General features: G+C 39.2%; 1 protein-coding gene across 1 annotated transcript in view; it reads left to right on the forward strand.

The window, feature by feature from the left end:
* LOC134798234 (midasin-like) overlaps window positions 1–25,625 on the forward strand; it is a 57,846-nt gene extending 32,221 nt beyond the window's left edge. The window contains exons 17-41 of the mRNA XM_063770608.1: window positions 184–596; window positions 1,213–1,352; window positions 2,080–2,306; window positions 2,893–3,113; window positions 3,508–3,725; window positions 4,185–4,355; window positions 6,357–6,557; window positions 7,021–7,238; window positions 7,686–7,848; window positions 8,225–9,378; window positions 9,667–9,796; window positions 10,286–10,415; window positions 10,723–10,798; window positions 11,186–11,402; window positions 13,500–13,601; window positions 13,977–14,144; window positions 14,702–15,067; window positions 15,628–15,805; window positions 17,038–17,186; window positions 18,405–18,530; window positions 19,132–19,313; window positions 21,333–21,538; window positions 22,135–22,340; window positions 23,345–23,698; window positions 24,625–25,625. Coding sequence (XP_063626678.1) covers window positions 184–596; window positions 1,213–1,352; window positions 2,080–2,306; window positions 2,893–3,113; window positions 3,508–3,725; window positions 4,185–4,355; window positions 6,357–6,557; window positions 7,021–7,238; window positions 7,686–7,848; window positions 8,225–9,378; window positions 9,667–9,796; window positions 10,286–10,415; window positions 10,723–10,798; window positions 11,186–11,402; window positions 13,500–13,601; window positions 13,977–14,144; window positions 14,702–15,067; window positions 15,628–15,805; window positions 17,038–17,186; window positions 18,405–18,530; window positions 19,132–19,313; window positions 21,333–21,538; window positions 22,135–22,340; window positions 23,345–23,698; window positions 24,625–24,810 — 5,902 coding nt within the window. The 3' untranslated portion in view covers window positions 24,811–25,625. The remainder of the gene's footprint in view (window positions 1–183; window positions 597–1,212; window positions 1,353–2,079; window positions 2,307–2,892; window positions 3,114–3,507; window positions 3,726–4,184; window positions 4,356–6,356; window positions 6,558–7,020; window positions 7,239–7,685; window positions 7,849–8,224; window positions 9,379–9,666; window positions 9,797–10,285; window positions 10,416–10,722; window positions 10,799–11,185; window positions 11,403–13,499; window positions 13,602–13,976; window positions 14,145–14,701; window positions 15,068–15,627; window positions 15,806–17,037; window positions 17,187–18,404; window positions 18,531–19,131; window positions 19,314–21,332; window positions 21,539–22,134; window positions 22,341–23,344; window positions 23,699–24,624) is intronic.

Raw genomic sequence — 25,625 nt, forward strand, 5'->3', positions numbered from 1 at the left:
AAGAGCGAGACGAGAAGGTAGCAGCATGTACACACTCGTTCTCGGCCTGTCTCGGGGTCTCTCGAAGAGTGTGTACAGCCCGCATTAGAGTTGGAGAAATTCTATTTGGTTATGAGAATGTCTAAATAAATGTAGTTTTCATTTTATTTGGTCAGTATTTTTTTAAACATTTCATTTTTACAGATCAAAATGCGACGACGTAGACGAGGAGACAGAAGCGTATCAAGAAATCTTAGAAATGTTCCCTTCTTACTCTGACCATGACTTTGTCGAATTTAAAGCACCAGCTTTAGAACAGAAGACACTCAAACCGCCAACAGAGAAAAAGCCGAAACACCTCATAAGCTCCAAAGATGTTTCTCTAATTTACAAATGGCATTCCAACTTCGTTCGAAATTTGACTTCGGCGGAATGGCTACCCCCTCCAAAGAGGATGGTAGGGAATAATGTCATTAGTCCGTTGGTGCAAAGGTATCCGATATTTAGCCGGGTTATGTCTAACGCCTGGGAGGCGTTGGATGCTGAATTTGAAGGTGCGATGACACCGGGCTTGATGGTGCTTATTTCTCAGATTAAGGAGAAAATTGATGGCATTGGTGAGTATGGCAAGCATAGATGACTTTCAAAAGATTTTTTTAACCGTTTTCCAGGCCGCACCAAACTACAAGGTTTTCCCAAAAAAATCAAATACATTATACACTTTTTGGACGCCAATGACCGATATATCCGCACCGCAGGTCCAACGCCAAAGACGGATTAATCGGTTACAGACCACAGAGCAACATAGACCTACGTGCATATGCATATAGTTCAATTTCAGTTTTGACAGTTCGGTGACGTGGCGTCCGAGTGACAGCTTTTGTGTTTGACACGGCGTCGAAAAGGTTAAAATTAATGTAGCTTTGATGATTCATTTAATGACAAGTCACTTTTCCCGAAAGTCCAATCGAATATGAACCTTAAATCGGACTCCTAAGGTTGAAATTCTATTGGCGCGTATGTGGTCGTTAGGTGCACTATGCCTGGAAAAGGGTTAAATATATATTTATAACATTTTCGGCTATGCATGAAAACCACACATACGGCATAGTTATGGGTAAAGTAGGTACCTACTTTAAAGTTAAATATCAAATTCTAATAAATATTGTATTTTTTGGAACAATATTTTTTTTTTAGTTGTAAACAATGTTATAGCCCCTACGTGTTTTACAGAGTCGAGCAACCACAAGATTGACTTTTACCATTCCCCATGGGTTTCGGAAACTAGACAATGCCTGCCACTGCTACGTCGAGTCAAAGAGAGCACGAATGCGTTGCTAGACCAGTGGCCGGACTTCCCGACACTAAAAGACGTAAGTAATATAGTTAGCTAATCAATCTTAAACCTTATTTCAACGGTATAAGGGCTTCCGGTAATCAGTTAAATGTCTTTTTGTAACACCAATTATTATAATTTTTTTCACCACACCAGCTCGGAAAGGCTTACTTTGCACTTCAAAAACTGATAGCAAAGTTGCATTTTATTCACATGTGAGGCAAAGTAATCAAATGAAAATTTTGAGTTGTTTTTTTATGTTTGCTGGTAGAATTGACTTTTAAATGATGATTTTGGATGATAAATATTTAATAACATTCATTTGGATTTGATTTTGTTATATTTTACATTTAATATTTGCTTCGGGTTGGTGTGGTGAAAATTTTTGTGTTTCACTCTCTACGCTCGTGGTTCAATTTTGGAATCTTTCGCTTGCTCGGGTATCAATATTAGCACGAGCGGTTAAACAACAACTTTGCCCCCTTGTAAAACAAATAACTGTTTCCATCTTGTGGCAGTTATGGCGTTAAAGATGAGAAGATGTGCAACATAACGCCTAACGTACCTAACTATTAAATGCCCACCGTACCAAAACCGCTTATTATGGCGTACGCCTGAAAAGTAACCTTCTTGCTTTGAAATAAGGTTTAAATTTGCTCATTCATATCACCGTAGCGAGCGAGTACGACGAGTGACGCTTTGGTACGACATAGCAAATTACGGTCAAAGGGATAACGAATAATGCGATATTTCTTTAATTTCAGATAATCGTAATAGTGGACAGAATACTAAATTTCCCGGTCACCAGCCCCGTGTCCCGTTTTCTGACCGGTTTGGAGTTGCTTCGCGACAAGATCGAAGAGTGGAACAAGAACGCACATAAGGGGAACAATATGATTGATATATCTTTGGAAGTTGGACAGCAGATCATCAATTGGAGAAAGCTAGAGATGGGACATTGGAAGGAGTGTCTAAACAATTTGTATCACAGGTACAAGTTGCTGACTTTTGTTATTGCAATCTTTATGGTAGTGGAAACTGATTGTCGCTTGTCTATAAAGTGCAGTGAAGCTTTATACAGCGTGGGCGCCAATAATCTGAAAGACTTTAACCACGTATTCTTGACGGCATTATGATTACATTGGTCTCATTGTGTTGTGTCATATTAATTCAGTAATTTTGAATAAACTAAATTCAATTTCATTCAGTTATTTGTGAACACTAGGTAAACAGTTGGCGACTGACAGCGAGAGGCGTTGTTCGATTTGTTTGGGTATAGAACGTTATTCACATCGTTTATCCAATCTCTCATTGCTTAGTCCCTGTCATTTTGGCATTTGTGTTTAGAAACAGACAACATTTAGCAGAAGCTTGCTAAGTTTTATGTATTGGGTGGTTATTTGACTTCTTTATTAATATTTTATGAATATTATCGTAAATTAACCAGGACCAAATTATATTGCTTTTAATAGCCAGCTGAATTTATTTGGATAAATTTGGGCAGGTTGTGTGTCAGGCTCTCCCTGTATTATGGTTAATTTGAGATGTTTGTAATATTTATACGCGTACTGTTTTAGGAAACAATCCGATGCTCACAAATACTGGTTCTACGTATACTCAGTCATCAACTCGTACTTGGACAACGTCGACACTGCAGACCCCGTGCCGGCGGAGAGGGTCATCAAGGTCCTGAAGGACTTTATGGAGACGTCCAACTTGGCAGAGTATGAAGTCAGGCTGGATATACTGTATGTGTATCACTGCCATCTGGTGCACTTTGAACGGAGTCAGAGGCGAGGTGAGTACTTTAATTTTTTACCTAATAGAAACTAGCCGAAATTATTATTTTGACATAACCAATAATTTAAAACGTCCACTGCGGGCCAAAAACTGGATTAAAAGCGATGGAGTGGAGATTAGAAGAAGATTCGGGGTTATTATATCTGTTCGTTTAAGTTTACGACTTTTACTCATGTACTTAACACTAATAAAAATTGAGTGAGTTGGTTGTCATTGTAGTAAATGTTACCATAGCTGTTTTTGTTAACGGTCATCGAATATATCCCGTTTTATTTAATATACCTAATTAATTTGTTATTTAAAATTTGCCTCGTGGGTCGTAAGAAGGATATTTTTGATCACTGCCTTATTTTCAATTAAATATCGTGTATCACGTAAATGATCTATTGCAGATGAACTTCTATCGATATTCTGGAATACATACAACTACTACGCTCAATTCGCCCCCCAAGTCGCCGCACAAATAAAAGAAAAGCGGGCGCCAATTGAGAAGAAACTTCGGGACTTCGTGAAGATCTGCTCGTGGGACCGAGACCTTAGTTACTGGAGCGTGAAGGACACGGTGGATAAAGCACACAAGGCCCTGCATAAGCATACTAAAGAGTTTGAGGTTAGTAAGTCTTTAAATGTTGGCCTTCGTTACTTTCAAAAGTTCTCGCCACGCCTTTCTGCTGGCGATAGCAACGCTTAGTCTCACTCCAGCTCAGTGCAACTGCTCTTGCCTTCGATGGATGCCACGAAGGTGTCGTGTCTCTATACTAGAATTTGGCAGTCACATCGCGTATTACAGTAGGTAATATAGTACCTACTTACTATATATCAATATATCTATGTAGTAACTATTCTTTTAGCACGCACGAGCCGAAGACCAGGGCAATAACTGTGGCCTGAAGCTTTTTTTTATTACATCTTGTAATTTAATTTCTTCTTTGAACTGAATACTCCGTTTATTGTACTTCTTTTATGCGCAATTAAGTTTAAAATAAATAAATAATTGCAACGAGCGAGATTTATTAGGTATTTAATTGTATAATAGAAATGACCCAATAGTCATACCTTATTATTTCAGAACGTGCTAAAAGAAAGCGTGGTATCATGCCTAGTTGATAAATCGAATGATTCGGGGGTCGACCACGTCGGTATCTGGGACCGCCCGAAGAGGACCACGGGCGTCAACCCGACCGGCGGCGCTTACATGATCGACACACAGAACTATGTCGTTATGGCTAGAAATATTAAGGTAAGGTGCTACTTATGTATATGTCCAACAAATACTGCAAATTATTGTGGACGCAAATTTAAATACTCAAGTAGATGCCGTAGATGGCACTACACGGCGCCATAAAATTTGTGACAGTTAGGTTGTACTATACGGCGCCATAAAATTTGTGACAGTTAGGTTGTTAACCTTTTGAACGCCCAACGGCGCATCCATTTGCCGTGCCACTGACGCCACGGGGGTACTCGTAAAATTTAGTTTTGTGAATAAATAATGCCAACCTAAAAGTGGGGTGTTTTTCAGTAGATTTTTATCAAAAAACGATCGACGATGCCGTATTTAGCATCGTTGTCACGATTTTGCGTTGACGTCAATTGCCGTCTGTGGCGTTCAAAAGGTTAGTACTTACAATGCAAACTACTTCAGCTTCATTATTTTGTAATAATTTACGCGGCCTTGTACCTATCTCTTTATCTATGAGTAATAGCAAAGGCATATATAACTTCGTATAAGACGTATAAAGTCTAAGGAAAAAACGTGCCTCGGAATTCAAGTAAAAGTCATTCTCGAATAGATGTCGCACACACCTTTAGCCTATCCTCAGCTAGATGGCGTGATGACACCGTTTCATATTTAACAATTTTAACACATAGATATCAGTGAATGAACATGGATCAAAATGATATAAAAATAATAAAATCATTTATCCATATATATACATTATTTGATAACTTTATGCGTTTTCATTTTGAGTTTTAGTCGTGTGTCGATAGATGGCAGGCATTTACAGTGACTACAAAATTTACAATGACAGGACCCCTCTATACTATCTATTCTTTTTGGTAATAGGGAAGCTTTATTAAACTTATAACTATACGTGTCATAATATTAACATGTATTTGATAAGATTTCATTAATCAACTGTTTTTAAACACTCATTTCATTAACCAATTTCATTCCCATTAGAGTCAAAACATCTTTGATAACTAGTTAACAACGATGACTTTCACAGCGTAATCACTTGACTTTAATTGTCAACTTAACTAAAAATCTTAAATTGGGGCATTATCTATGAAAAGCGACCTTTTTGTCGATGGCGCTTAAGCCGCACAGCGTCGCGCGGCATTGTATTTATATCGGAGCATCGTTAATAGTGGTGTAAGCGCCATGGACAATAAGGTCCCTTTTTATAGATAACGTCACAATTGTGGGATTAACTAGACTCAATGGTAAAAGATCGTATATTATATCATCAATTCATCCATCACTAATGAATTAAACCTCATGTCAATAACCGTAAGCCATATCAATAATCTCATTCCAATACCTACTAACACTCATTTTGTTTTTCGCAGCTTATTCAGGTAACCTCAAATAAACATATTCGCATCGTAGTTAGAATGGGTGTCGGGTAATTGTCATCGTAGTTAGAATGGGTGTTGGGTAGTTGTCATCGTAGTTAGAATGGGTGTTAGGTAGTTATCATCGTAGTTAGGTGGTTGGTTTACTTGAGTTTCATTAGATTAATGTTCAGCTAAATCACCCTTTGTTAATTAGTGCATGTGGAACCCTCCCAATAAAATATTCCGTGAAATTATTCTCCAGTAAAGTAAGAAATGTATCGGCTTCGCCTCGGCCTGAGGTTTCCTTATTCATTTCTGTTTGGCGGAGCCGGAAAGCGCAAACTTCGTTTAGCGCAGAGGGCAGGAAGTCGACCCTTTCAGGCCAGAGGCCAGAAAAAAATATACCTATATTTTTTCTGTCCAATTGTTGACGGTGGGTTTATAGTAATGTAACATTACGCTTGTTATGCATCGTAGGGTAGTGTAATAAAATTATATTCAGTGTTGATTTATAGTAAAGCTTTAATGCATGACATGATTTACAGATTTATCTGGGCCGAGATAACATAGTTGGTTAGAGCTCCTGACCGGTATTTCAAAAGGTCATCAAGGTTTGAACCTCGCTCGATTCGGTGAATTTAGCCACATGTCCCTATTTTAAAAACTCTTTTCTTTGTAGAAATATCTGGATCAATCCGAACAGCCGTGCGCAGTGGTCGCCGACGGTAGCCTACTGTCCAAGATACCCAGCTTGCTGAACAAAGCCAAGCTGCTATGTAAAGAGACGTTGAATAACGCCAGCTATCCCTCGCTGGTCCAGGCGTTGGACGACTTTGTCACTGTCGTCATAGAAACGAGCACGCACCTCGGCTCGTTGGAGGTAAGTTTTCTACTTGGCTATTGTTTTTTTTAGTAAAATTGTTAATTGACCGCCGCTAGGTTGCAATCTAAATTGTAAGAAAACTATGTCGTACTAGTTGAATCCGGATTATAAGCTAGCCTAGCCGCCACACATACATATGGCCACGGTAAATCACTGCAAAGTAGAACTAGACTATTTTATAATAAGTTAACTTATCTGATTCTTCTATTGATAACCAACATGTACCATATTTAATTTAAGCGTATCTATATCGTTCTATCTTTTGACGTCAACGGTAGCTGAATATGTGGCTATCGTCGCTAAGGGTGGTATTACTGGTATTCCATCTGTCCAATATCTTGGTCCAATATGTATTTGCATCTCACATTTTCCTTAATGAGAAAGTGAGTCGACGCAATGAACAGACATTTTCAAGTAAAAAAACAACTTTGTAGAATATCTGCGAATTATCTTCTTTTAGGTCGACGCAACACTTTCCAAAGACAAACAAACATCTCAAGCTAAGAACTTCGTACGGCAGAAACGCAAAGCCGTCGCCGACCTTTTCAAAGCTCTTAGCAAGATTGGTCTGAATTACCGTACAGGGCTGGTCATACTCGCGGCGGCAGAGCAAGAACTGTACGACTTCACTATAGCCCCGGTTGATTTGGATGCGGCTATGAGTTATTTGAAGAGCAGGTAACGTTTTAAATTCTCATAATAGAAGATTTTTATTGAACTATCTTTGTTCGAAATATCAAGATTTCAAAGGCATCAGTGAATAGAATGCCACCTTACCTTAAGAAGTTTAAGTTAATTTTAATTATGTCGAGGGTATTGTTACGATTTGGAACATCAAGTGTTTAAATAAAAGTACTGCGGATAGTTTGATAGAAAGTACCTTATTGAAATGCAACATAAACTTAATTAATATTACCAGCATTCACTTTCTCCGAAATTTACCTTCATATGCTCACTTGTTTTACAATCTATGTATCACTTTCTCTTAATTGTTTATAGTTAGATTTTTTGACACAGCCTTTAACGTCTTGAGGCCTTGTATGTAAACTTCCTCTTTAGATTTGTGTAATTTTTGAAAGTGACAAAATACATGTTTTTTGTGTGACTAATCATTCTCTCCCGTAGACGATGCGACGCCTCCCTGAGCCTACTTTGGTCCGGATGTGAAAAGTACTTCCACAAGAATATTGCGCGTCACAGAACTCTGTCTACGGCCCTACTGACACCTCACCAAGATTTGGGCATACAGAACATAGAGCGGTGCAAAGGGTTCGCTGCCCAGTTACTGGTATGTTCATATAAAATACTTTAGTTGAGTTTCTACGACATTCGGAGGGATTTATAACGTACCTCCCATATGTTTCCTAAACAAATTGTATTTGTTAGCCGGCAAGTTAATAAGAAATAATGCTATTTCATTATTTTATAATACATTTTTGCCTCAGATATTTGAAAATCAGTAAATTAATGGTAGTTTCAACATTGCAATCACTACGAAATATTTCCTGAGTTATAATTACAATATTTATGGCAGAATATCATTATGATGTTTTGAAAAATTAGCCTATTGAAATCCCTATAAAACTAGTAGTCTCATAAACAAACTTTGTTTAAAATTTTTTACATGTTTGGGCGCGAATCTTAATAACAAATTTACTTTCCAGAAACTAACAAACTCTCAAAAGAAATCCATATCAAAGTACTCCAGACATCTCTGTGACTTGCGGACACTAACAACGAACTTGACATCGGTGTTAGACATCGACGCTTCTGGCGTGAACATTACTACGCTCAACGAAAAACTGAACACCCTGACTGAATGTTACGCTAACGCTAGCATATTACTCGACCAGTTCAGCGTTCTCATAAAATCCTGTCCAGAGAAAGAACTCAGGGCAGAATATGAACCGGAGTTTGATACCGTCCTCTCTCAATCTCCAATAGTACGCTGCTTTAAAAACAGCGATGAATGGCATGCCTTATACAAGAAGATAAAAAGCGTAATATCAGTCGTTGATAAACAAAAGACTGCTCTACACAAATTGTCAAACACAATGCCCAAAGAACTTGGGAGCGACTTTGGTCTTCTACCAAACGTTTCACAAAGTCATATAGACATCACCAATGAAGCTAAAGCTAATCTGGAAAGCATACAAGAAGAATTGGACAGTGTATTAACTGAATATCACTTTAAATTACAATCCAATGTAATAACAGATGAAATACCTGAACATCCTATACTAAAAAGTATCGCTAATTTATCAAGATATGTAAAAGAGACCATAGAACAACTTGATACTGATGAAGAACCAGCGGACGTTTCCATGGAAGACACAGAGACCAAAAAGACTGAGTTGATAAGCGAGACCGAAGATTTAGTAGCCACAATGCTACTTGTGATTCAATCATTGTATAAGAAACATTTGCCAGAAGATGAAGCAGACGTTGACGTGCTAAATGCGATAGATGAAATAATTGACAATGGTGAGAAAGAGAAGGAAGAATCTAACGAAATCCTAGAAGATAATCATTTGAAAGAACTTTTACACGATAAACTATCAAGTGACGCTAAATTACTAAAACTAGAGGCTTTGGTTACTAAAATTAATAATTTGTTAAGAAACTATGTAGAATTTTTATCGACAACAGACCAAGATACAGAAGAAATAAAGAATGTGGTAATGAGGTTGATCCCTATATTGGAACAGACTGTGCTGTTCGTGCAATACTTCGTCACGCAGAAAGTAGCAGTACACAGAGTTTCGTGTAAGATGCTTTCAGTGCTTTTGAAGATTTTCTCCGACTTAGCAACAAAAGGGTAAGCAAATATTTAGTAATATTTTTCTCCTGTTTTATCATTCAGTGCAACCTTTTAAGGCAGATAAGTTCAGTTCAGTGAATCAGTATATGGTAAAACATGACGGTAGATTTGATTTGAAACCACCCGCCAGAAACCTGAATGTGGCAAGGCCCAGAATGGAACTTAAGCTAGTTAATCTTTTATGCACAATTACTATCTCTAGTTTTTATAACTTGGTAAGTTGTAATGCATCTTCCAAAGTGAATTGTTTATGAAGATAAAATGTATCTTACGATATTTTTATAGTTTCTGCAAACCGTCTGATATGGACATGGAAGACGGCGAAGGTGAGGGCGGCCCGGGGAAGCTCACCGGCGGCACCGGTCTGGGCGATGGCGAGGGACAAAAAGATGTCTCGGAGAGGATCGAGAATCAGGTACGTAATGTAAACAAGAAACATCTGGAAGATAAAAACTCAAAAATGCGCGTTTTCCCAGAGATAAGACCTAGCTAGATCGATTTTTCGGCCCCGAAACTCCCTTAGCAAATTTCATCGAAATCGTTAGAGCCGTTTCCGAGATCCCCGAAATATATAAATAAATATATATACAAGAATTGCTCGTTTAAATGTATTAGATATGATCTTGAAACACTTTTAATCCAGCTACGGTGTTTTTCGTAAAAAAAAACCCTCTTTGAAAGTCGCTTAATAACTGAATTGATTGTTAATACCAGAAAATTGTTGATACCATATTCATCAAAATGGGCTCGATAGTTTTGACGCTACATTGGAACATACATTACATATTATATTACTAAAATATGGGTCCCGTAGTCTCATAAAATTAATTAAAAGCTTATCTCTTTCCAAAGTGATGCTCTGCAGTTCACACAGGCTCCCTAAAACAAATTATTTATTTAACAGGATCAACTGGACGATGCCCAGCGTCCAGGAGAAGAGAAGAAGGAAGAGGAAAGAGACTGTAAAGAGGAGGAGAAGGGAGTCAACATGACTGACGACTTCGATTCCCACCTGCAGGATGTTGAACAAAAAGGTATAATTAACGATGGATGACTCTCAAACTCATCACAAATTACCATTTAAATTTTCCAGTGGGACTGAGAACCTTTTAATTATGTAGTATTTTTTTATTACTTTTTAATTGAGCTATTGCCCCTTGTGCTAAATAATTTTGTTATTATAGCCGATCCAATAAGTTTGTAAGTAGATAAAGCCGCGAAATTCAAATCTTCTATGGGATAATAACTCATCGCGCCAACAATTTTAAATTTGCCGCTCTTTTCTACTGACGGAAATTGCTTGACAGAGCATAATGGTCGATACTGCAATTTATTATACAGAAGGCGATTCAGATCAAGATGACGGTGAAGAAGATGCTGACAAACAAATGGGAGACACGGACAATGCCGCTGAAAAGTAAGATTTCATAATATAAAAAGTATAGTCTGTAAAATATTCAATGTTTAAAAAATGTCTACACTTGACAATCATATTAGAAATAGTTCGTCGTACAGATGTAAAGCATAATTATTTTCCATCGTATTTTCACCCAAACGTATGAAAGTGTATTGCTATTCCAGTCAGTCTCGGTACAAAAAAGTACTGAGGTTGACTGAAGTGGCATGACAAATACGAACGTTATCGAGAAAATACGATGAAAAACAATTATGCACTACATCTGTATATGTCATCATGACCTCATGACATTCGTACTGTCTCGTAAATTCGCGTCGTCAGTTTTTATATTTGGGTCTCTGACAAAAATCCCTCGCTTACCTACTCATCCGTTTTGTAAATTCATAGGCTCGATCAACAAATATGGGGTTCAGAAGACGAAGATATTGACGAGGAACAGAACGATAAGAAAGACAAAGAGGAAAAAGGGAAGGGCGAAAGCACTGGTGAGAAAGAGATGGGTGCCAAAGAGGAGGAACAAGGACAGGATGATGGGAGTCAAGGGAAAGAGAAAAAGAAAAAAGACATCAATGAAATGCAGGAACCTGAAATTGATGATGATCAAGTAAGTGAAAAAGAAAAACTTTGTATAGGATTAAATATTTAGTTTATTTGCTTATTTTGGTTGCAGTATTTTTGCAAATTAGTGATCAGACATCGTAAATTTTCGATATGTACATTACACACAGGTGTTATTTGTAAAGTAGGTGGTACATGATACCCTCTCAGGGCATTGCAAAATCTCTTAAATACTAAGTTTTAGGTACAAACGTCATGCATATATAGGATTTTTTTTAAACAATATACAGGGTGGAAAGGCACGACGATCCTTCCCGGAAGTATTAGGTCGTTTAAGTGATACAGAGACTATTGGTAATGGTAAGAATCGTTAATTGAGTAAAAAATAAAAATTGCAAAAATACTACTTTTTAACTGTGGTGATAACCCTATAGCATGTGCACATGACGGCTAGATTAAGGATCTCCGTCGGGAAAGCTCGGGACTTTACACTTTTTTCCGATCGTTGACAGTATCGCAATGATGTATGAATGACGCATAAATGTCAAATAAATCAAATGCATGCAAAAATATTACAAACAATTTTATTACTTTCTTAGATAATTACTTTTTTCCAATATTTAATTCTATCTTCTTTTCACATACGGTGTTCAAATGTACCTCCGTGTATTACAACGCCGCCGCAGCCCGTACCCGAGTATGTCGATGCACATGCGATATAGTGTATGCTCTTCGTCATTTATCCTCCGCAGAAAGCACCAATTAGCCTTTGTCTCATTTCGTCCGCAGTTTCACATTCCGTTTGGTTTGGTACACCATATCTTTTACACAGCCCCACAAATTTAAATAGCCACGAGCATCTAACATTTTTATTTGAAGAATATGACATTCAATAAGTATAGTTCAATGAAAATTTAATTTCAAACATCAGACGTCTTGTCTATTTCCTACCACGCAAGAAGGTTTGTTAGTTTGGTATTGAAGAAGTATTTATTCTTGATTTATTCTTAGTATTTCATTTTTGCAAGTTCATTTGGTGCAACTAACACAACCTACATGTAATTTTTTATTATTTTAAATAGTTTCCAATTATTCGAAAATAATTTTGTGAAACGTGTTAAGAAACTAAAACCTTTTTATCAGTCAAGGAAACCAGAGATATTTATAAGACGATTGCGTACTTTTGAGTGGTTGTCAATGTCACCATTTGAATTGTCGTTGTAAACAATGTTGTGGTTAGTATTATTAATATTAAGGAATAACATAACTATTTCATTCAAGTATTGAACAAGTGGAACCACTAAGAAAGCGAAAATCCTGCAATGATTCTTACCGTGCTGTAAGCAGACCTAAAAATGGTTAGATGGCAACAAATTAGCATAATTTCCTGTCGAATACTGATTGTTTACAAGTAAGTTCATTGACCCTGTCACCTGTTAGGGTTAGAACAAAGTAGTTTTTTGCGTGGATGTTTAAAAGGTCATAATTTAGAAACGGTTGCCCATATTAACATAGTTTCTATGGAGAAAATATAGAGCTTAGGCTAAACTATCTCCCATTTCCGGAAAGGATCGTCGTGCCTTTCCACCCTGTATATTAACAAGCAAAAACCAGATTTCTTTTTTTAACGCTACACGGGTACACATTCAAAGTAAAACAGTTTATATTGCAATATGTCAAAAGAAAATTAATAAGGAGCATAATTCCGTTAACACCACTCCGCTGCACCAAAAATGCTATAAAATTTACGATGTCTGTTAGTGATGTACAAACAGCAACACTCCTAACTATACATGAACCTTACTACAAAAGGCATAAGGTCCACCAATGTACAGTTAACAGTGTGGGCGATGGTACGAGTAAATACGTTCTATTAACGAAGTCCAGTGTTATCCGTAAAATCAACGGAAAACTTAAGCCCACTTTTTCTTATTATTTATGACGTTTAATGTTACATAAAGAACCATGCGACCACAAAACCGGAGATGAGCAGTGCCCAGCGAAAAAAAGTTCCCAAATAAGACATTTAAATAACATAGACTATGAGGGCGCCTAAAACGCCTCACTACTTATCTCTAAAAAACGACCTATTTTGTTATTTCTATTGTCAAAGTTGAAATCTTATCTTATCTTATATTTTTAGGTGGATCCATTCCATGGCAATCAACAACCTCTGCCAGAGCCTGAAGATTTCGATCTTCCCGACAACATGGATGTAGATGGTGACGAAGCAGGCGATGACAAAGTAAGACAATTCTTAAATAATTATAAAATGTTATTTTTAAATATGAGAAGATCGCCCAACGCCTACTTATGTAGCGAATGGCAAATTTTGAAGTTACCACATCAACGCCTTATGAAACACTATTTCGTTTAGTCACAAGGTCATTCAGGTGCAGGTGGAAGAAAGGAGTGTAAGTACAAGTTTTTAAAAGGGGCGGCCACGTGCGCGTGTCAGTCTTGCGTGGAGCGCGTCCAAAAGCTAAGGTAACCGCCACAGTATAAAAATAAGCCAAGGGCATTTTATATCCTCTGCCTATTGTGTACTTGTCTTGTAAATTATATTTAGGTATTTCAGTGTCTAGCGTACTTGTATATTATAAAGGCATTTTTTTGACAGGACGGTGAAACAGAAACGGAGAATCCTTTCGACATCGACGTGATGAAAGAGAACATTCCAGAGGAACCAGAAGAGGAGCAGAAAGAGCGAGACGACACCGGCCTGGAGGTGTCGAGTGACGAGGAGGGAGACGAAAATGAGAATGGAGAAGATGGGCAGAATAAAGAGGTTAGAATCACTCATATATCCTTTGTACTAGAATCCATTTTCGGATGTACCCGACATTCAAAAGGGATTTGGAATTATGCAAATGCAAGGATAAAATTTAGTTTCGATTTAAATTTACTGAAGCATTTGTCCAAAAGCACTTTTTTGATATAAAACCGAACCAAACCGAAGACAATATTAAGCACTTTTTTGTTTTTGGATTAGGTCGTCTAAACTACATAGAAATTATCATCCATATAATCCTTTATTCTATCCCTTATAGCTCCATTTTTGCATTACCAATCGAATGTTTTCAAAAACTAAATAGTTTTTTATTTAACCTCCTGAGACTTAATTTAATGTACATTACAATGTACATAAATAGTGCAATCTAATTTGAACCTTTCATGAACCAAATAAAGTAGCATTTATTTTGTTTCATTGCTTTTTAAAACAAATTAAATTCGTTCCAATTTACCTATAAAATAAGGTTCAAATAAAAAATTTGAAAACTTTATATACGAGGATAAATCTTGAAATGAAAATAAATAATCCTATTCGCTCGCTGAAATTTTCAGGATCCACAAGACAAAGAAGAAGAAGGTAAAGACGAGCAAGCACAAACAGAAGAGAGCAAAGACGAGGAACCCACAGAAAACGATCAAGCTGACAATGCCGAGATGGAAACAGAAGAAAATCAACCAGAGCAAGACCAAACAGAGCAACCTGAATCCGAGAAACCTGATGAACTTCCCACCAACCCTGATAAGATAAACGAGGAAGACCACGTGGAAGAAAAGAAGGAAGCGAAGCCACAAGCAGATCCGTCTACTAATGACCCGGCGGCTGGTGAGAAGGCGGAGAATGCTGAGGTGGAGCGAGGGACTGATGATAATGTGGAGACCAATGCCGAGCAGAAGAAGGATGAGGATTCCGCGCCTTTTGTAAGTAAAGATAAATTGGAACCCGTAATAGGGAGTATTAATGCAATGTTATGCCGCCAGAATGCAGCACTAGTTTGTTTAGTAAACCATAGAGTAACTTAAACATACTAGGCCTTAAACAGTTTTTTGACAATTTTTCACTATGACATTGATGCATCAAGGCGGTTTGTTTACAGGTGGCCTACCGCGAAACGCGATAATTGAAAATTTCTTTATCTGCCTTTCTATAGATCGAATAGGTAAGAGTGATAGAGAGGCAGAAACCGAACTTTCGATCGTCGTGTTTCACGGTAGGCCATGTGATTGGCCTAGTGACGCCCTCTACGCAGAGTTTTGCGTAATATTCCCTATTGCCGTGCGTTAGCATTTCTGGACGGCCAATCACTAATGTAATTTCACGATAGAAATTCATTTACCGTCCAATTCGTAAAGCTTATTGCAAAGACATGAGGTCTACCAACAGTAAGTTAAGAGTGTATAATGAGTAATGACTAGACTGATAGATAGTAATGACTTTTCACTAGTATTCACCTTAAATCCTCTATTCGTTTTTTCAACAGGAACAAGCCCAAGAGCAAGTAGGCGAAGACAGACAATCAACCGGCCGCTCAGAACTGGACAAGAGCGACAAAGGGCATCGCGGCGAAAAGCAGGCAGCCAGCCGCTCCAACCAGGCGCAAGAACAGAACAAGAGGAGAGAAAATAAGCCGGGGCAGACTGACCAGGAACGGACACTGGGTGAGGGATCCTAGGCTTCAAAATTAATGAAAAATAACCGCATATACTCTGTATCTTTAGGTATTTAAATAAAAGTACTTACTTACTTACTTACTGCCGTGGCGCAGCGACCCGAAGTGGATCTTGGCCTCTGACACTAAGGAACGCCATGCTTCTCTGTCTAGCGCCGTTTCTGTCCAATCGACGATTTAAATAAAAGTAAACAAACAATTTGTACATTTTCATCAGTCACTGAACGACCTGACTTTAACCTACATTATTTGATCATGTAATTTTATTGTATTGAATTTTATTAATTTGGAGATCCAACAGCTATGACACTAACATAGAAATTGTAATAGATACGGGAAGCCAATTATAGGAACTCACAGGTAGTGACATAATACAAGTAATACACAAGTAAGTAATGTTTTCATTTACCCTCAATTGGCTTAAGGAGCCATTTGAGGGTAGATTATGTTTACTTTTATTTAAATACCTACGATACAGAGTATAGTGTCAGATTAGGACCCGCAGCATTGGAAGATCGGCCCAGTGGTCTATCATCTAAGGGCGGTATTCTACCTGTCCAATTTCTTTGTCCAATGTCATTGCGTCTCACTCTCTCATTAAGCAAAATGTGAGATGCAATACACAGTGGACAAAGATATTGGACGGATCGGATACCACCCTAAGTTAATATTGCTTCAAAGAATACATTCTCGTTAGCAGACTGCTCTGCTGGGTACAAAAACCTGACAAGTGCGAGTCGGACTCGCCCACCGAGGGTTCCGTACATTTTAGTATTTGTTGTTATAGCGGCAACAGAAATACATCATCTGTGAAAATTTCAACTGCCTAGCTGTCACAGTTCATGAGATACAGCCTGGTGACAGACGGACGGACGGACGGACGGACAGCGGAGTCTTAGTAATAGGGTCCCGTTTTTACCCTTTGGGTACGGAACCCTAAAAATTAACAATTAGGTGCCTGTCCTCTAAACAGAATTCCTACTATGTCTGTCCTGATTGCGCAGTGACATCGCAAACTGTTGCGATCTTGAAAGTCGGCTAATAAATTAAATTAGAAAACTTTTGCTATTACTTAAGCTCTGGTTTCCTAGGATAGCGGTGCCTTCTCCATACAAAATAATACGGTTAAATATGGATGGCGTAGTATTTTGTATGGATACAGCCGCTATATGACGCTACCGCTATCCTAGGAAACCAGAGCTTTACCGATTTTTTTGTCAGGCGACGTGAACGAGGATAAGAAGAAATCGCGCACTCTGAACGTGGAACGCGAGGAGGAAGAAGAGGACGGCGCGACAGAAGACAAGGACGGAGAAAAGGACGCCGACGCGTTCCAGCACGTCAAACAGGCCAAGAAGGACGACTTGCAGGTACCTATGCTTATACTTTACAACTATTTCCTCTATAAGGGTCGGTTGCACCGAACCGTCCGGCATCGTTAAGTTAAAGGGTCCAATAAATTTTATTGTATAAGGGCGGGTTGCACCAACCACATTTGGTGCAACCGACCCTAAGAACTTCTGAGTGACGTTGATCAGTCCCGCTAATTGCAACTGGCCCTAAAACTGTCAAATCCTTAATAGGCTTAGGCAAAGCTCTGCGTGGGTGGAACCTTTGTGGCACATACAGTAAACAAACCACATTGACACATGGCCTACCGCGAAACAAGAAAATCGAAATTTCGTTATCTAATCTCTCTATCACTCTTGCATATTCGAGCGATAAAGAGGCAGATAACTAAATTTCGATTTTCGCGTTTACCAGTAGGCCCTTGTTAACAAACCGCCTTGATGCATCAATGTCATATTTTATTGTCAGTGAAAACTTGTCAAAAAACAGTTTAAGGCACAGTATGTATAAGTTAGTCTATGAATTTACTGAGTCGGTAGTGCTGCACTCTGGCGGCAGAACATTGCAGTAATATCCCCTATTAATAGGCCTTGTTACCTAACTAGTCCAAACAACTACTCTTTATTAAATGTCAAAACGACCATACTATCATGAGAAAATGCAACAAGTGACATCACAACGAATATGTATTTTTGCTGATTTTATAATCATTGCGTCTTACTCTCTCAATAAGCAAAATGTGAGACGCAATACACATTGGACAAAGATATTGGACAGATGAAATACCACCCTTAGCCTCGTTTTTGTGTGTACTTTCGTACATTTGATTTTATAACTGCTGAGAAACAATTTTATATGAAAAGCGTTTTCAGTGTATTATTACATAATAAATATTTGGGGACAATCTTACACAGATCGACCTAGATTCCTTGTCTTTGAGGCAAATGATTTATTAATTTCCTTATTATTTATTTTTTGCTGCACCATGAAAAGGTGGGCCAAAATGGTTACCGAGTGGGACTCACGGAACACCATCGATGGTCCAGGCCGGGGTTCAGGCTGACCGAAAAGGAAATGGCGGGACTACTTGGATGTATTTTATCCGGATTGGCGGGAAAGTACAAACGACAGGGTTGAGTGGAGGAAAGGAGGGGAGGCCTTTGCCCAGCAGTGGGACACTAAACTAGACTAACAAAAAACATATTTTAGGATAATTTCATTAGTATACATATTTTCAGGTGATAGATGCCGCTACAAAGGAGCAGGCGGAGCAGCAGCCGACGGTTCAACAAGAGGACGAGGACGCAGAAACTATGAAGGAGGACGAAGATGTCGCCATGGACGTCGATGATGATGATTTGGAGGTAACTACACAAATAACTAGAGTCCGTCTAAAACTCTAAACTCTGCACCGACTTTGACAGAGCAAAGTGTAGAGGGTCATTGTAAACGTCATATATTCATAGAAATTGTCATTGCAAAGGCTGTGCTGAGTTAGCTTACGTCGGATGAATTGTAAATACAGAAAGGAGGTACATTACTCTGTTCAAAGCGTATATCTCCGAAGAAATAATGTTATTTATTCAAACAACTGTACTAAATGTGCTATGTTTATGTCTATCTTCCTGCTCGAAACTACAGTTCGCGCACGAGGTGTGTGGATTCGAAAACAAGAAGCGGGAGGGTGTGCACTATCCCATGTACACTGGCGTTCAAAAGTGCATGGAGATGTTTCAACTGTAATATTAAGGCATTACGGTCGACATCTATCCATGCACTTTTGAACGCCACTGTACCTATGGGATACGCAGATGAAGAGGGGGTAATGTACCTTCCTTGGACTTCTTGCGCAAACTATACGTTTGCACAAAATACAGACTAATGAAGGTTTTATCCCGAAGACGTTAACGTATTGACGTGATATTTACCATAACTCTCATATTACAACTATTTATTAATTTGTAGGTGGAAAAGTCTGAAGAAATAAAGTCAGAAAAAGTGAAAGGCACTGACAAAGAAAAGGACAAGTCAGGCAACAAGAAAGACGGAGGCGATGATCCTACCGGCGAGACTGGCATCGAAGTGGAGGGCGTGGGAGTGGTCACCACCACTGTGCCGAGAGGGCTGGACACCACTTACCATACTAGGTAGGATTTTAAGCTTTTACTTTTTAATTCACACTGTTTTGTTAAATCATTTGTTTAAGGTCAAATTCTGTAAGCATGATCAGAACAAGTTCCCGATGTCAGGTTTAGTTTTATAACTGCGATAAAAATGCAATGATGGTGCAATGTTAACCTTTTCGACGCCGTGTCAAACACAAAAGCTGTGACGCGGACGCCACGTCACCGAAGTGTCAAAACTGAAATTAAACTTTATGCATATGCACGTAGGTCTATGTTGCTCTGTGGTCTGTGACCGATTAATCGGTCTTTAGCGTTGAACCTGCGGTGCGGATATATCGGTCATTGGAGTCCTAAAGGTTAACAAGATGACTTGATGACGGAGACCGAAAGTGGTGGGAATTATCGGCAGCTTTCAGGGCTCTAGGTGAGTCTAGGTGACTTCTGAAGGCCTTGGACATGTGCGGCGACAACGGATTTAGTTAGTTTATAAAATATTTTCGTTTTTCAAATTAGTTACGCCTAATTTTATTAATTATGTACATAATTAGTACGTAGGTTGAGAACCTTTACGTACTATTTTATTTTTGGTGTAGTTTATCTTTCTCAATCGGCGGGTGATCGTGTATTCAAAATTTATTTACGAGATGATCTTAACTTCGCGTCAAGGCAGTCTACATAAAAAAAAAATATTATAGGACATTCTTACACAGATTGACCAAGTCCCACGGTAAGCTCAAGAAGGCTTATGTTGTGGGTACTCAGACAACAATATATACAGTGAAACCTGGATAACTGGGACTTCAAATCCTGCAAATTTGTCTCACTTAAAGAGGTATCCCACTTACCCAGTGTCTCAGATAGCCAGTTACAAAAAAATATCTGTCTCATTTAAAGAGGGTACCACTAATAGCGGTGAGAACATAGGTTATTTCAGTTATAGAGGTGCAATTATTCAATAAAATAACGTATTTTGTAAACATAATGCATGAGTTCGAGACTGCTTCAGAATATTGTGACTGAATTATATGTATATTTATTTTGAATAGACAGACTTCATTGAATGTTCGTAAACGGGTCTACTGTTTTTTTTTAAGTAAGTAATAATCAAGATTTTAAACGTTGAAATATTTTTTATTTAAACTAACTAACGTCCGGACCTTAGATATACCCATAGACTAGGATTCCTCTAGACCGAGTTTAGAGCAATTTTATTATTTCATGCAACCCGCGATGATGCCAAAAATGCGGGGGTGCGCGGGACGAGGTGAGCGAAATCCCGTGCCGTGATTGGTCCGTTCAAAGACACGGACGTCACACAAAGACACTTTCGACTCGAACATGGAGTAAAATTACCGTATTCGTGGCAGAGGGAGTAGCGCGACTATGCTAAGTCTGGAGGATGTTTTGTCTGTGGATATACCATACTAAAACACAAATAATTTAGGTAGGCACAAGTGCGGAAAATTTGCAATAACTAGTCCAAGTTAAAGAGGTTATAAATTGACGTCATCTCAGATATAGAGGTATAAAATTCAAAGAAAACAACTTAGCAAATAAGTTCATTATTCTTTTAAAAACATAGTCTCAGTAAAAGAGGTAAAGTACACTCTCTGTCTCAATTATAGAGGTAAATATGACTGTAAAATCGAAAGTACTAATACCAGTGATAGAGGTTTGTTTTATCTCACTAACAGAGGTAATTCAGTGCTAAAGTGTCGGGACCGCACCATGAGTCCCAGCTATGGAGGTTTCTCACTTATCCAGGTCCCACTTAACCAAGTTTCACTATATAATATATAAATACATACTTAAATACATAGAAAACAACCATGACTCAGGAACAAATATCTGTGTCATCACACAAATAAATGCCCTTACTGGGATTCGAACCCAGGACCACCGGCTCCACAGGCAGGGTCACTACCCACTAGGCCAGACCGGTCGTCAAAACAACATAACTGCATTAAACTGAAGCCTTACGACTTGACTCGGTCGAACTCTTGACAGTTCCAGGAATTTACATTAATTTACACATTATAGGTTGGAAGACGTGACCCAGCACGCCGACGACATGTCCCTCTCAGAGTACATGAGCATCCGCTCGTGGCTGACGAGCGGGCGCACGAGCGGAGCGGGCGCGGAGCAGGCGTGGCGCGCGCTGTGGCGGCGCAGCGCAGGCGCGGCCTCCCGTCTGTGCGAGCGGCTGCGGCTAGTGCTGGAACCCACCGCCCGCTCCAGGAGGGCTGGTACGTTATATTACAGCCTCATCTCACGTCTGACCGCCGACCCCCGACACCTGTTTCACGACTGACAATGACAGTTCACCGTGCATTGCGGGTCCAACAAATAAACTTTGACGAAAATATCAGGAGACTATTGTGCAGCTGGTACAACATGCTATACTCCATATTGTCGCGTTTCACAGTTAATGAGAGAGTGTGACGCAATGATAATGGACAAAAAAATTGGACTGGTGGAATACCATCCTAAAAGACGCTCCGGCAATGTTTAATTAACAGCAGCTAATAGTATTGAAGCGCACTGAGTACTTAATCCAGATCAGAGGTAGTATTATTTACTATGGAGGCAGAACATATATGGCAGGCGGTTTAACTTAATTCTGATTTTATTTGTATGTTGTTGTGCCCTTACAGGTTTCATATGGAACTGGAATAAATAGTTTTTAAGAACTGTTTTTAACAGTTATATATAAAATTATATTAAATCATATTTTATATAAGAACTGTAATACTAACATGACAATTTTGATTCTGATTAGATATGAGTTGGAAATAAATAACAGCATTTTCTATAAACATTCTATCATCTACTTTCCCTTCAGGCGACTTCAGAACGGGCCGCGCCATCAACATGCGTCGCGTCATCCCCTACATCGCATCCCACTTCCGCAAGGACCGCATCTGGCTGCGCCGCACCAAGCCCGCAAGACGCGAGTACAAAATCGCCATCGCTGTGGATGATTCCAGCTCCATGGCGGATAATAGGAGCAAAGAGCTCGCGTTTGAGAGCTTAGCACTAGTTTCACAGGTTAGTAGCATGATTAACTGAAGCGTCGCGTCATCCCCTACATCGCGTCCCACTTCCGCAAGGATCGCATCTGGCTGCGCCGCACCAAACCCGCAAGACGCGAGTACAAGATCGCCATAGTTGTGGACGACTCCAGCTCCATGGCAGATAATAGGAGCAAGGAGCTGGCTTTTGAGAGCTTGGCACTAGTTTCACAGGTTAGTAGCATGATTAACTGAAGGCCTATGCGTCACGTCATGCTGTAAATAGCGTCACATTTGCGCAAGGACCGCATTTGGCTGTGCCGCACCAAGCCCGCAAGACGCGAGTACAAGATCGCCATAGCTGTGGATGATTCCAGCTCCATGGCGGATAATAAGGATAGGAGGATAGGAGCAAAGAGCTCGCGTTTGAGAGCTTGGCACTAGTTTCACAGGTTAGTATGCCTTACTGGCTAGTTAGACTAACCTAAATTTGTCTTTAATTTTTCTACATAATTACTAAATGGTGCTAAAGGCAACTACTTTTATTATGTCCTAACTGTCTTAACTGTCAGCGATTTTAAAAAATAGTCATAAACCATTTCAAACTGCGCCTATATTGAAAGTTACCTTATCTTACGTGTGTAATGTTTGTGTGCATTGTCTTTAGATGAGAGCGTACAAAGATGCCATGAAGATGCGCACATTTTAAAAACCGGCCAAGTGCGAGACGAAACCGCGCACGAAGGGTTACGTACCATAAGACCATAACGCAAAAAACGGCAAAAAAAATTACGTTTGTTTTTTGTATTTGTTGTTATAGCGGCAACAGAAATACATCATCTGTGAAAATTTCAACTGCCTAGCGATCACGGTTCATGAGATACAGCCTGGTGACAGTCAGACAGTGGAGTCTTAGTAATAGGGTCCCGTTTTAACCTTTGGGTACGAAACCCTAAAAATGCCATACCTATCTCTATGCACGTTTGTGTGTAGCGCTTGAATAATAGATGACACATTTCCTCACGTATTTTACCTTTCCAGGCACTTAACCTCCTCGAATCCGGCGACCTCGCAGTCTTAAGCTTCGGCGAGAAACCCAACTTACTCCACCCGTTCACCGAACAGTTCTCCGAACATTCCGGCTCGAAGATCCTAGAGCAACTTCGCTTCGAACAAACGAAGACCAAGATCGCTCAACTGCTAGATTTCTGTACTGTAATGTTCGAGGAGCAAAGCGTGAGAAGCGACGCGGCAAACGCGAAGCTGCTGGTGGTTGTGAGTGACGGCCGCGGGATATTCTCGGAGGGCGAGGCGCGCGTGCTGCAGGCGGTGCGGAGAGCGAGGCAGCAGGGCATATTCTTGGTCTACGTTATTATTGACAATCCGGATAATAAGGTAACATTTGTTTCAAATTATAATTTATAATATCCGCCTCGGACGAGATTCAAACCTCGTGGCTTTGGATCATCTACTAAAAGAGCTACTAAAACTTAACCGATCACAGCGAATATTTCCATCGTATTCTTGCATGTACAGTCACCTGCAATAGTTTGTTACACAAGGAAGGCCGCAAAAATTTCTGACACGATCTTATTTGTAGAGCCATAAGACCGTGTCACGTATTTGCGGCCTTAGAAGAGTGACATATTATTGTTGGTGACTGTACCCTAAGAGTACTAGAGTATTTTAACGGATAGCAGACTACTCTAAAAATTTATTTAGGATTAATTTTCTTCTATTTATTTTTTATATTATGGTACATTTTTACACAAAATGACTAAGCCCCACGGCTCAAGAAGGCTTGTGTTGTGGGTACTCAGACAACGATATATGTGATATATAAATACTTAAATACATATAAAAACAACCATGATTCGAACCCGGGACCATCGGCTTCATAGGCAGGGTCACTACCCACTAGGCCAGGCGGTCGTCCATCGTTTCATAGTGAAGTTTATAGTTCGTTCGTGTTAAGAATGCAGAAAAATCATTATTGTCCGCCGGCCTAGCGACGCCCGTGACCAATCAAATCGTTCCTAATCAGAAAGTCAAGTTCACAGTGACCAGTTGATGGCATAATTTCTAATACACACGAGTTAAAAATTACCTACTCCAGCCAGAGCACACAGTCGCTGTGGCCGAAATCGGTCAGGGAGAGCATCATCATTATCTCTTCTAATTAGGAACGATTTGGTTGGTTACGAGCCTCTAGGCCGGCGGACAATGTCGATTTTACTACATTCTCAAAATAAGTTATTAATTCAATTTTGCTTAAATTTGTAACTAGAGGTTGGCCATCCTGAACAAACCATTTTTTCCAGGACTCGATAATGGACATCCGTCGACCGCTCCTAGACCCGACAACCAACACGCTGACTGGCTTCGTGCAGTATCTGGACACGTTCCCGTTCCCCTTCTACCTTATACTGCGGGACATAACAGCTTTGCCTAATGTCCTCGGTGATGCGTTGAGACAGTGGTTTGAACTGGCCGTCAATACTAGTTAGTAACTTTTATGGGTGATTACAAAGTACGTCCAATATACTCGTAGGTCCCACTGTTTGACATTTCTGGTGGAAATTAAGGGCAGAGCACACCGGCTGCGTGTGCGTGACGTGCAATGTTGCGCGTTGCAACGTGCGCTAAAATGTTGGAGCCGCACACGCACATGTCACGCAAGCGGTGTGCCGTCTCTCATAAGGATCTGTATACTACAACGCGCGTATGCACATCTACGCACACGCATCCGGTGTGCACAGGCCTTTATTGTTATAATTGATAACACTTGCGATTTAAAGTTATTCAATAAGGCAGGAATAAGTAAGTAATACAAGTAAATCGTTATAGTAAGTAAGGGGCCACTTGAGTAGAATATTTTCGGATTAATTTCAACGCCCATAGTTATTTGTGTAAAGATTCAAATGAAACCAAGTTTACTTAAGCATAAGAAAGTAAGAAGTCTTCGAAAAGTAAATATATAGAATAGAAATGTGAATCTTGAATAACGCAAAATCATAAGTGAAGACAACTTAAGAAAATTATGTTCAATTTTATCCATCATTATGGTTAGGTTAGGTTAGGTTACAGTACATATTATTCTTATGTTGATTATTTTGTGAAATGATATATTGTTTTTTGATGGATAAGGCAATGACTTTATAGAGATAAGATTATAAAGTTTAGATAAACGTAGATAGTGAAGATATACAATGCGACTTGTTAATCTTAGACAGCTAGAAGTAGAAAGTATGCTGGGCATACAAAGAAGTCAATATTTTTTCTTTGTTAAGTTGATGATAATTAAATTAAATTTACGAAATAT

The sequence above is a fragment of the Cydia splendana genome, chromosome 16, assembly GCF_910591565.1.
Source record: "Cydia splendana chromosome 16, ilCydSple1.2, whole genome shotgun sequence".
NCBI lineage: Eukaryota > Metazoa > Arthropoda > Insecta > Lepidoptera > Tortricidae > Cydia > Cydia splendana.